The sequence below is a fragment of the Cnephaeus nilssonii genome, assembly GCF_951640355.1.
Source record: "Cnephaeus nilssonii genome assembly, chromosome: 3".
NCBI lineage: Eukaryota > Metazoa > Chordata > Mammalia > Chiroptera > Vespertilionidae > Cnephaeus > Cnephaeus nilssonii.
Window position 1 is genome coordinate 7,107,549 of NC_137074.1, and position 12,771 is coordinate 7,120,319.

General features: G+C 53.6%; 1 protein-coding gene across 1 annotated transcript in view; it reads left to right on the forward strand.

Annotated features, from left to right (window-relative positions):
• The window catches only part of UBASH3A (ubiquitin associated and SH3 domain containing A), a gene marked incomplete at both ends in the record, with an annotated part of 37,292 nt that extends 25,181 nt beyond the window's left edge, over window positions 1–12,111 (forward strand). Inside the window, 6 exons of the mRNA XM_079767439.1 lie at window positions 623–745; window positions 3,090–3,182; window positions 5,611–5,755; window positions 6,463–6,569; window positions 9,235–9,344; window positions 11,974–12,111. Of these exons, the coding sequence (XP_079623565.1) occupies window positions 623–745; window positions 3,090–3,182; window positions 5,611–5,755; window positions 6,463–6,569; window positions 9,235–9,344; window positions 11,974–12,111 (716 nt within the window). The remainder of the gene's footprint in view (window positions 1–622; window positions 746–3,089; window positions 3,183–5,610; window positions 5,756–6,462; window positions 6,570–9,234; window positions 9,345–11,973) is intronic.
• Window positions 12,112–12,771: the final 660 nt, after the last annotated feature.

Here is a 12,771-nt window from a genome sequence, read left to right on the forward strand (position 1 = left end):
TTAAGTCATTTGCTTCTAATCACACAACCAGTACCTGATGGTGCCAGGATTTGCACCTGACTGTCAGGTTAAAGTTCAGGTTCAAACTCTAAGTGAACCGTGGTTGGGGGTATGGGGGAGGCGGGAGTCCAAGGAATCCCCTAGATTCCAGTCTCGCCTCAAGTGATTGACTGAATAATGCACAACGCAGCGCCCCTCCGGCCATATGGATTCTGTCCCCATCAGCAATATGACACACTTCAGCTATAGGAATGATCAAATTTCACCAACTAATTAATGCCAACTTGAGATTCTTATCAAATTAAGCTCTATCAGTCATGGAGACACTTGGCTCCTAATCAGGAAAATTGCCTGAGCGAATCTTCCGGAAGGGTCAGGAGAGGACAGAGAGGGTCTGGGGACTCTGGGGCTGAAACCTGAGTTTTCTGTGTTTGAGGAAATGTGTGCACATTAAAGCAGCATTTTCTCCTCGAATTGAATCCACGTCTCAGAACACATCTGATAGAAAACACAGTGATAACAATGTAAGTGCTAACCATGCTTCTCACGTGGGCCTTGATCTTGGGAGTGACGTGGCACTAACTCGAGGGAACTAAACGTCCGGTGCGTGTTTGTGCTCTAGGGAGGTACTACCGGCCAGACCTGAACTTCCCTTGCAGCCTGCCCCAGCGGAGCAATGGCATCAAAGGCTTTGAAAACGACCCGCCATTATCATCTTGTGGAATTTTCCAGTCCAGAACAGCAGGTATGTTGGAGGGTCATTCTATTAGGAATAGTAACAATAATCATGGCAATGGTTATCATTCATGAGTATTGAGCCCTTGCTACATGCCCTTTGAGGCCAGTAGTAGCTTGATCCCCACTCTGCTGATGAAGAAGCTGGGGCACAGAGAGGTTAAGTAAGTCACCCAAGGTCACACAGCTAGTAAGTGGAAGCTCAGCGATTTGACTCAGGAACAGATGGCTGGGGAATTTGGGAGCAATGAAAGGTATGGAAAGAACAGCGAGGGAAGGAAAAAAATTAATGACCACTGTGTGCACTAAGGATGTCATTTAAACACACACACACATACACACACACACACACACACACACACACTCACACACACACGTCCCCTCTTTGATTTTATTTCAAAATCTGTCACTTCAGGCTTTTGTTTTATGTCTGGGGTTCTGGTTCCACATGATGGGTTTTTTAGAAGAGGCCGTTGAGTTCACCTGGTCTTCATTCTATGAATTAAGAAACTCAAGTCTAGACTACGGAAGGCACGTGGGCTTCCCGAGTCCCACAGCTGGTGAACAGAAGCAACTCACTGGGACCTGGTGTTCCTGTCCCCCTCCCCCGCCCCATGGTGTGACGTAAACATTTAGCCCCTGGCGATCTGGGCCGGCAGGACAGCTCTGTAGCATGAGTTCAGTAGTGCAAATAGTGTGCTCACACCAAGGCTGGTGTCAGGATCACTGATGTGAAGTTACTTAACGTGGAGTTAGGGACATGACACAGTTGGGACTCCCACAGATTAGTGTGACCTGCTCCCCACAGCCCTGCCTGAGCTCCTTCACCTGCCGCACACTGCGGTGTAGGTGTGTGTTTCTGTGTATGGGTGTGTGGGTATGGGTGTGGATGTGTATACCATGTGTGTGTATACCATGCGTGGCTATGTGTGTGTGCTTCTGTGTATGTGTATGTGTGTGTGTGTGTGTTCATACCGTGTGTGTGTGTGTCTGTGGGTGTGTGTACTGTGTGTGGGTATGTGTGTCCTTTCTATAAAATACCTTTGCAGCTCTGTGTTTCATGCCTAAATTCTCGCCTGGATGTTTGCACGACCTGGGTGTTTGCACAGTCTCCATGTGTGTATTTGGGAGTGTCTGTGAATGGGTGTATATGTGGGCAGTTGTCAGCCTCTGTATTCGTGTCCTGGGACTGCCGTAACAACGCACCACAGATCCAGTGGCTTCATCGACAGAAATTGATCGTCTCACAGCTCTGGAGAGATCACGGTGTGGCAGGTTTGTTTCTTCTGAGGCTGTGAGGGAAGGACCTGCTCCAGGCCTCGCTCCTTGGCTCGTAGATGGCCATCTTCTCCCTGTGTCTTCACATCGCCTCCCTCCATGTGTGTCTGTCTCTGTGTCCAATTTTCCCCTTTTTATAAGGACAGCAATCAGGTTGGATTAGAGCTGCCCTCATAACCTCCTCTTAACTTGATCACCTGTGTAAAGACCTCATCCCCAAAGGAAGCCACATTCTGAGGCACTGGGGGTTAGGACTCCAACATATGAATCTGGGGGAACACAATTCAGCCCATGACAATAGCATCTACTAAAACCTCCTGACTTTAGAGCGTCTACTGAAGAGGTCCCCTTCTTTACTAAGGATGAGGCCCTCTGATGCTGCAAGACGATGTGTGGTTCATAGTGTGCTTCCATGAGCCTCAGGTTTCCATCGCTTCAGAACAAGCTACCAGGAACTTAACAAGCACCCACTGGTTGGCTCACAGTGCTGTAGATCGGACATGCAGACAGAGCGTGGCTGGCTTCTCTGCTCAGGGCCTCAAAGCCTGAAATCAAGGAGTTCCCATGTGGAGGCTCTTGGAAGCAGTTCCAATCTCATCAGGCTGCGGGAGAAGTCAGTTCCTTGTGGTTGTAGGCCTGAAGTCCTCATTCCACTGTCAGCACAGGGCCACACGCAGTTCCGAGAGACCACTCACATTTCTTGCCACGTGGCCCCTCCATCTTGGAAGCCAGTGGTAGAGTTTCTTACATGTTGAATCCCTCTGCCTTTGAATCTCTCTGACTCCTATGGCAGCCGGAGAAATCTCTGCTTTTATATGGGTTCCCCTGAATGGGTCAGGCCACCTATGGTGATCTCCCTTCTCCCACAGAATATAACATGGTCACAAGAGTGCCCTCTCACCCTATTCCCAGGCTCCGTGTACTGTAGGGAATGCCCAGGGTGTGTACAGCAGGGGGTGGAGATCTTGAAGCCCTGCCTTAAGGTCCTGCCTTCCTCAGGTGGTAAGCCTCCGGCCAGAGCTGCCACCGCGGGAAGTTACAGTTATACAGAGGCATTTCCCACCTGCTTTTTCCAGGAGAAGCACTACTGGACAGCGGCGTCCGAATCACCTCCGTCTTCACCTCCCCAGCCCTGCGCTGTGTGCAGACAGCCAAACACATCCTGGAAGGTGGGTGAGAACTCAGTGAGCTGCTCAGCTTGCCCTGACCTCGTGGTTGTTCTCCAAGGGGCAGGGTGATGAGCAGAGGAGAGAACTGGGTGAGTGGCAATGAATGGCCACATGAGTCCTAGACAGTTATGGACCAGCTCTCTCAGAACTGTCAGCAGGCTCTGAGCCCCTTCACATTTCTATGCCGGGGGATTGTAACTGAGTACCGGGGCTTGTCATCACGCTGTCCACCTTCGGCGGCTTCTGTTTAAAAAAAAAAAAAAAACTTCTGGGGAGGGGCATTCAGAAAGCCAGAGAGCTGGGAACTGCTGTGGTCCTGCCAGATCCAAAAAGCATGACTCCTAGAGCAAGGGACTGGGCTGCTGGGAGCTGTCCAGCACCATCAAAGGCTGATGTGTATCAGAGAGGCCCTGGCAGAGCGGCTGGGCTTCCCCCTGGCAGGAGGGAGGCCGGTCCTGCGGGAGGGGCAGCTATTTTGGGGGCCTCAGTTCTGCTCCTCCCTCTGGGCCCTCCCTGCCCTCCTTGTGTGGGGAGGAGGGACGTGACGTCGTTCACGATGCCGGAGACAACAAGCCCTCCACAGTGGCAGGACAGAGGGAGAGCAGGTGGACAGAGACACCGCGGATGGGCCAATGAGGAGGAGGGGCTGGCTTCTTCTTTCTCAGAGACACAGGGGTCAGGTCCCCAGCTAGCGTGAGAAAGGGCGGGGGGCGCACTGCAGGTCTGAGGAGCTCTGAAGGTATGAAATCTTATCGGGGAGAGGGACCAGGACTTGGCCTGGAAATAGAGGATGGCCATTGGGCAGCACCCAGAGCCCACTGAGGCCAGGGAGCACTTCACACCGAGACCTGTCAGCTGAGCATGGGGCTTCCTCCAGGTGCTGACACAGAGAGCTGGGTCTAACTCTGGGCGGGTTCGGGAAGTGAGTGCAGTGAAGCAAGAGAGGGGAGAGGAGCTGGGCGTGCACACAAGAGGACGAGGGCTCTTGACTATGGGTTGAAAGCCAGGTAAGGTGGGGAGTTAGAGGCCAGGGGGGGTGAATAGTAGAGAAAAAAAGGTGAGCTCGGTGGAGTAAAATCCTGTCGGGACCGCTGGAGTTGACTTTTATTTTATATAATAAGAATATTATGGCCCTGGCCGGTTTGGCTCAGTGGATAGAGCATTGGCCTGCAGACCAAAGGGTCCCAGGTTCCATTCCAGTCAAGGGCACGCATCTTGGTTGCAGGCTCCTCCCCAGCCTGCGCCCTGGTTGGGACTCATGCAAGAGGCAACCAATCAATGTGTTTCTCTCACATCGATGTTTCTCTCTGTCTTTCCCTCTCTCTCCCACTCTCCCTAAAAAAGAAAAGAAAGAAAGAATATTATTATCATTATTACTAATATGCCTGTTAAAGGGCACACGTTGACACATCCTATGCTAATTCAGAAAAACAAGGGTGCTGAGCCTTCTTCATCGGTCTTCGGTCATGACCAACCCGTTTTTCAGACTGACATCTGAGACACTAACATGCCAGACTTTATTTCAATGCCGTGTCCATGAGCATCCAGATGGACCACTTCCCAAAGTGACCACAGAGCAGTGGCCTACAAGATGTCCTCAAAAGGAAGCATGGAAAACCCCATTTGGCAAACTCTTCTGACTGCTCCTTTGTGTGATGTATTCTCAGTGGACGGGGCCTTCACAGCTGGGGAGCGCACAGGGGGCCGCAGCCTGGCTCACTCTGTTCTAAACCTGCTTGCAAAGAACCCATCCATGGACATGGGATACATTTTGGGAACTGATTTTATTGCCAGCATTTAAGCTTAATGTTGTTTTCCCCATTTCAAATAAAAGCATTAAGGAAGGTCTATTTTTTTTTCTACTTAAAAAGAGATGGTCTTATTTCACAGGCATTTTGGTCAAGACATAAAATGCTTGGGAAGGGTGAGCTGGGAGGAGTCAGACCGTCCCAGAAGACAGCTCCCTTCTACACACTGTGCTCAGTCTGGGGTGTCTGTCAGGAGACACTCCCATGTGACTAGCACCCTCCGAGATGAGCTCCATCCTTTCCGTGGGCCATTGGATTGGCCGAGTCCTTATTGGTGGGCTCTCATCCTTGACCCACAGCGAGGCCCAGTGTTGATCTGGCTGTAGGCTTGCGCTGGGCAGCCAGGACAGGCACTGGGCTGGGCCTACAGCTGGTGGTGCGGGGGACTGGGGGGCTGTCCTTCCCTGGTGGACAGAGGGTCACCACTCCTCGGGTACCTTCCAGCTATCTCGTGGTTTTTGTCTCAGAAATAGCGGAGCCCTGGGTGATCACAAAACAACATTGGCCAAGAAAAAGTATCACATTCCTGAAAGGTGTTAGTAGACCTAGGAAGAGTCTTATTTACATAAAGCCAAAACGGACACTGAAAATGATGAACACTTGTATTCTGCTGACTGCAGAGCTCAAACTGGAGAGAAAAATCAAGATGAGAGTGGAGCCCGGCATCTTTGAATGGACCAAATGGGAGACGGGCAAAACCACCCCGGCCCTCATGACCCTGGAGGAGCTGAAGGAGGCGAATTTCAACGTCAGCACCGAGTACAGGTATGCGGTGCTCACGGCGTCTGCGCTGGGTTTTCTAATTCTTGTTAAAGACGGTGAGGAGGGACCATGGCAATTGGGGCTGTGCAGGCGGGGGGGGGGGGGGAGGCTGGAGATTGGACTCACCTCGAAGTGCTATTAGGACAAGCGGGGTGCAGGGTTGGTAGATGGGGAAAAAATAGTAAGAGGGTATCGTGATTCTTGCTAAACTGACCTGACAGGATTCCTGCTAAAGGCAGACCAGGACAGTCAGACCGGGAAGGGGTGGGGGGAGGGGTTGCTTGGATACCAGGAAGAGGGATCAGATATGCAGGTGGGGGATTCTTGCTAAACTGACTTAGCAGGATTCTTGCTAAATGGACCCGACAGGGACAAGCACTAAAGCCCAACGTTCGGGCCGATTGAGAAAAGGGCTCCAAGTTTGGTCAAAGAGAGCACCTTCGTCGCTCTCTGCCAGTGGCCGACTCTGTGCCATCACAGGCCCCTTGTGGTGCTCAGTGAGAATGCACGTGGGACTGAGCACCAGCCCTCTGCCAGGTTTGAACACAAACTGGAGCCTTGAGCAGAGCCAGCCTGGAGAACGCACTCCCTCTCCAGTAACCACAGCGCAATCCAGTCCCCCCACTCCACCCCACACCCCCCCACACCTCACCCCCCCCCCGCCCCCGCCACGCAGGCCAGGGTGGCAGTGCTCCCTCTCTCGCCCGCAGGCCTGCGTTCCCCGTCGCCGCCCTCCTGCCCGCGGAGAGCTACGACGAGTATGTGCACCGGTGTGCGGTGAGCGTGGAGCAGATCGTCAGCAGCTGCCCACAGGACGGTGAGTGCCTCCCCCGGGCTCGGGATGAGCAGCCCCGGGAGTTGGGGTCTTACCACTGGGATGGAAACTGCACCATTTTTAAAAAACATATTTTTATTGATTTCAGAGCGGAAGGGAGAGGGAGGGAGGGATAGAAACATCAATGAGGAGAGAGAATCATTATTGATCGGCTGCCTCCTGCAAGCCCCACACTGGGGATCGAGCCCACAACCGGTGCATGTGCCCTGACCAGGAATCGAACCATGACCTCCTGGTTCATAGGTCGATGTTCAACCACTGAGCCACACCAGCCAGGCAGGACTGTTTTTGAACCTGATAATTCTCCAACCTCCTCCTCCCTACTCCCAGCAACAGAGAGGTACATCGCTGCCTCTGTGGTAACCGAGCCCGTAGACACATACTCCCCCACCACTTAGGCCCTGGGACCCCAGTTCTAGGACTGAGAGTCCGTAGGACCCAGGGCAGCAAGATCAACACAAACCACCTGTGCCAGACTCTCAGGAAACAGAAACTAGGAACCAAACAACCAAATGTCAGGACGTGTTTGCACGACGGTGGGGAAACACACCTGTCGGTCATTGAGACCACTAGAGAAATTTGAATATGGTTTGGAACGTGGACATATTAAAGAATTTTTGTAAATTCTGTTAGGTGTGAGAATAGCAGGATGGTTGTGTACCAATGCAAAGTCCTTGTCGTTTGGAGGTGCAAACTGAGGAACACTGTGGGAAGGCGTGATGTTTGCGTTGTACTCTAAAATAATACGGGGGGGGGGGGGGCGGGTAGAGAACAGACGATACAAATGGGCTAAATGTGGGCAACTGTGGTAGGTATGTGGGGTTCCAGCAGACCCTGCTTTGGGGTATATTGGAAATGTCCTAGTAACAAGTTAGAAGTCAGTTTTATAGAAATTTAAGTCAGCAAGCATGTCTTGAACACAGCGATGTGTCCAGCATCCAACAAAATATGCTGGGCAGTCTAAGTGAAGAAGACACACTCTACCCTCAAGGAATTTGAATGTTGTTGGGGGAGGGGCACAAACATCTGGAATATTAGGAATATTAATGACACGAAGAAGAGTCTCAGAGTCTGAGGAGACCACCAGCCCGCTTCCTACTTGTGTTCTGTCCGTCCCTGTCCCTCATCCCAGAGATGCTCCAGGGACGAAGAATTTCTGACCAGGAACACGGGCCGCGGCTGAGCACCAGGCCCCTCCCAGAGAGTCCCTGAGACGTCTCCAGGAAGAGACCCCAAACCTGGCCGAATCCGGCACCCAAACACGCCCGGCCTTGAGGGTGGTCACATTGCCTGTTCTGACTGGTCTGAACCGGGGGAACGTACTTCGGGAAACCACACCGCAGTGACATTTGATTCATCGTCGAACACCTGTTGTCACAGTTATTGCCACAGGACGTCAGAAGACAGAAAGTGACAGAGCCTGTCACTGAGCTTTCGGGGACCCTCCCCAGCCCTCCCCTCTCTGGCTGTCCCAGTTCAAGCCTCCGCCACCAGCTAAATGTCAGTGCCAGGGATGCGCCCCCTTCAAGGCCCCCTGCTGCCCTTCGGGAAGTCAGATGCAGAACCATTGCTCTGTCGGCTCCGATGTCCACTGAGCACCGTGTGTGCCGCTCACCACAGGGAACAAGCTCCTCCGTCCACCCGTGTGGAGGTGGCCGGGGCTCTGAGGAGGCGGCCCTGAGTAGGAGGAGGAGGACTGGGAGGTGAATGCGCCCCAGGAGGAGGAGCACATGAGCAAGGCAGGAGGGCGAGAGGTGTGGAAGCAACAGAAGTCCAGCTGGGCTGGAGGTAAACACTAGTACCTGGCGATCCCCTGTCACCGGTGGGCCCTTCACAGGCATTACCTGCTAACCCCTCGCCTTCCCGTGGGGTCTGAAATACCACCTCCCAGAACAGCACCCTAACAACCAACCATGGGATTGGAGGCCAAAGATCTGAGTGTGAAATTAACAGGAAATACCACAGGAAGAGTAGATCGGAGCTTCAGTGTGGGCTCACATTGGAGGATTTATAGTCACATTAGGAGGGACTGCTCTTGTGTCAGCCTGGCCTTCCAAGGGAGTGCTGCGCCTAATTTCCTCCTCTAGGTGGAGCCGGTGAGTCCGGCCCAGACACTTCCCTGACTCCCCAGGGGTGAACCTCCTCCCCAGCTCTGCTTTGTCCTGGCTCTGGCTCCCAGGTCCTGTCCCCGGAGGGAGACTCACTCAGCCAGTGGACTCTGGATGTCCTTACCCACAGTGAGTCATCAGCAGGCTCATCGTGATCAGCCAGCTGATAATTCTCAAGCTAATCGGATCAGCCAGCTGATAATTCTCAAGCTAAGCAGATCAGGCTGGGCAGCAGCCACCACTATATCCCAAGAGAGGTGGCGGCTCAGATCCTGCTGGTGGCTCAGATCAAGGCGAGGTCCCACCCCAGACCCTGCCTGAGGATGTGATACCCTCTGAAGAACCAACCATTTACAATGAGAGGCGGGACTGCATTACTGAGCAAATACTAACCACACCTACTCTCCCCCCCCACCCCCGGGGCCTCTCAAGGTGTGGGGGCACCATGAGGTAGCCTCACCCCAGGAACTGTGGGGACCTCCAGTCTAGTAAAGGCGTTCCCTGTGCCTGCTTGGACCTTGAGCTCTTCTTCTTCCCAGCAGGCGTCATCCTGATCGTGGGCCACGGCTCGGCGCTGGACTCCTGCACGCGCCCGCTGCTCAGGCTGCCGCCCCGGGACTGCGCAGACTTCGCCCAGCTGGTGAGAAAGGTACGTGCCTGCCCTTCCTCTTCGGACCACGAAGTCAGGCAGCCAAGGACGCAGGGTCATCCCAGGCCCTTCTCAGAATAAAAACAAGCATCCTGACAGCCCAGGGCAGCAGGGGCCCGCCTGTCCCCTGAGAATGTGCCCACGAGCTCTTATGCACAGGGCAGCCGTGGGCAGGGGGCTGGGGGGCGGGGGGAGGTTGTCATCTTGATCATCAGCCTGGCAACTTTGGCCATTTGCTGCCAAGATAACATTTTTTTTTATTTAAAAAAAAAAAAGACACAGCGCTTTTTAAACATCAGTCCACATGATAATTCCTTGCAACTCCAGGAGTGGAGCAGATGGTCCAGTAAGAAGTAAGCAATTTGGATAAAAAGAGAAAGGACAGCAGCTGGGCCGGCTTGCTCTGGGGACCCAGGAGGCAGAAAGGAGCCCCCGCTGCCTCTTGCCTTGGGGGCCGTCCAGCCATGGGACACACAAGAGCTTGTGTAGCTGCCAGAGTGCTCGGGGCTGGCTGGGCTGTGTAAACAGTTCTGGAAAAGTCAACCAGATGACAGACGTGTCGAGGATAATGGGTACTTGGACCAACTTGTGGGACGTTGCCAACAAGGCAAAGGTTGCTTTTATCCAGTTAGTGAGGTGAACTGAGGCGGGCAGACTCAGAAACTGGGACCCCACCCCCTGCCCCTGCCCCCAAAATCTACTCAAGGTCAGATGTGCCTTCTGCCCTTGTCTTTGTATCAAATTGACCAAGTAATTGACCAATGGCCTTGAAACTGGAGTACAGTGTGTAGACAACAGCTGTGATAGGAGATGAGTCCTGGACATGATTCCGCCACACAAAATTATCATGGAACCACTGGCCACGGCTTGTTTGCGCAGGTGTGGGCAACAAGGTGTCGCCCGGCCCCGAGGGGCGTGGGGCTGCAGAGGAGTCCAACCACGTCAGCTCTGTGCCTGTGCAAGTCACATGGCCTCCTGAGCCCCTCCCTACCCTGCTCTCTCACCTGGAGAGCATCAAAGAGCTTCTGCACCTGAGACGCCCGGTCATCTGTGCCGCGGGTGCCCTCTCCCGTCCCAGTTTCCCCTGGACCTGAGTAGAAACGTGTCCAGGTGGCTTTCCAGGTGTCTCCAGCTGGTGTTTCCCAAGTATGACCCAGATATGTCTGAGCTTCCCGAGTTCCAGGACCACCAGCTGGCCATTGTCCACATGCATGGCTTGAGCCCCCTCGGGCCACACTGGGACACGTCTGTATAGAGTTTTCTCGGGGTTCTCCTGGATAAAGTGTTGCTCTCGCTCCTGCAATCATCACTGTCTCCCTCCGTGTGCTCCTGTGCTGCCCACATGGACCGCTGCCACCGTTCCCGCAGCCCCGGGTCTCCTGGGGGTCCCGTCTCCACACAGACATCCGCGCTGCACACACAGGCGCTGGCGAGAATGGCGTGTTGGTGTTGTTCCAAAAGCCATTCCTTTTGGTGACCATATTCCCACCCACACCCCAGCCCTTGGCCTCCCTTCTGGAGATGCCAGCCTTGAGTTTCCAAATTCCCGTAACTCTCTTTGTTTTGTAAATATATTTTTATTGATTTCAGAGAGGAAAGGAGAAGGGGAGAGAGAGAGATAGAAACATCAGTGATGAGAGAGAATCACTGATCGGCTGCCTCCTGCACACTCCCTACTGGGGAGCGAGCCCGCAACCCGGACATGTGCCCTGACTGGGAATGGAACCGTGACTTCCTGGTTCATAGGTCAATGCTCAACCACTGAGAAACACGAGCCGAGCCTGCAACGTTCTTATGCTGATGATTTGATGTCCACCTCACCGCCCCCCCCAAAAAAATAAATAAATAAGCTGCTCTCGCGTGTCAGAAATTCATCAAGGAATTCTGCCCACCCCTGGGCCTTCTAGTCAGGGGCAGCAGGAAACAGACCCTCTGCTGCTCGCCCTCCCCCACCCCTCACATCCTTCCCCAGTCTCTCTAAGCAGAAGGAGAGGTCACCCCTGAGTCAACACCAGCCTCCACTTAGACCCCCCTCCCTCCACTCCCGTGTGGTGGTGTTTTTGCAAATTCTGTCTGACCAAGGAATTTCTAGACATTAAAAGGGGAGAGTAAGGAAAGGAGAGCAAGACAGGTAAACACAAAGGCCTTCAAGTCAAAGATCGATCCCACACATTCATTTCACAGATGAAGGAATGGTCTCAAGTTCCACTTGGTCGTTTTTTTCCCCGGGGTCTGAAAACTCAGCACCTGGATCTCTCTGTGATGCTAAATTTGAGATTGTAAGCCAGTCTTCCAAGGGTTCTCAGCCTTGGCACTGGCACCCTAGACGCGTGGGTGGGATAACACTTTGTTTGGGGGTGTCCTGTGCATTGTGGGATGCTAGCAGCACCCCTGACCTCCGCCCACCGGATAGCATCCCCAGTGGATAGCATCCCCATTTCCCATTGTCCTGGGCGCCCCACCCCACCCCCCGTCCCCCAAGAACTGCTGTGTTAGGTGTCAAGGGAGCAAAGACAGTCTGGGCACATCACGCCAGCCTCCGAGGCGCACCTGTCCGTTGGCTTTAGGACGAGTCTAAAACCGATTGACCTGGTATAAAGTATTAATCAGTGATGTAACTCTCCTCTAGATCCCTTCTCTGGGAATGTGCTTCTGCGAAGAAAATAAAGAGGAAGGAAAGTGGGCGCTGGTGGCCCCTCCTGTGAAGACACTGACCCACGGCTCCAACTCCGCGTTTAACTGGAGGAACTGGATCCTGGGCAACTGAGAGTCCCCGTTATGTTTGCACAACTTCACAAGGAAGAGGCTCGGCTTGGACGGAGGCTGTAAGACACTGTGATGGGCAGATATCTTAGTCCCGCCTAACGGGATTGGTGGAAGCACAAAGCGCACTTTTCGGTTCCAGGCAGCCTGCGTGGCTTTCAGTTCTTGCCACCACCTGTGGGTCTGTGGCCCTGCAGGCTCAGCTGCCCAATGCCACCTTGTAACCTGTGTCTGCCATGTGGCTTGGAGGGCAATAAGAACCGTGACTCTAATTTCCAGGGATTAAAGACCCACCACACACACCAAAGGTTATTTCCACTTTATTTTATACTAGAGGCCCGGTGCACGAAATTCATTCACTAGGGTTGGGGGGGTCCCTCAGCCCGGCCTGTGCCCTCTCACAGTCAGGGACCCCTCACTCCTTACTGCCCGCTTGCAGCAGAGGCAGAAGAGGCTACCACCGCTGCCACTGCGCTCACCAGCCATGAGCCCGGCTTCTGGCTGAGCAGTGCTCCCCCTGTGGGAGCACACTGACCACCAGGGGGCAGCTCCTGCATTGAGCGTCTGCCCCCTGGTGGTCAGTGCACATCATAGCAACTGGTCGTTCTGCTGGTCATTCAGCCATTCGATCAATTTGCATATTAGGGTTTTATTATATTGGATG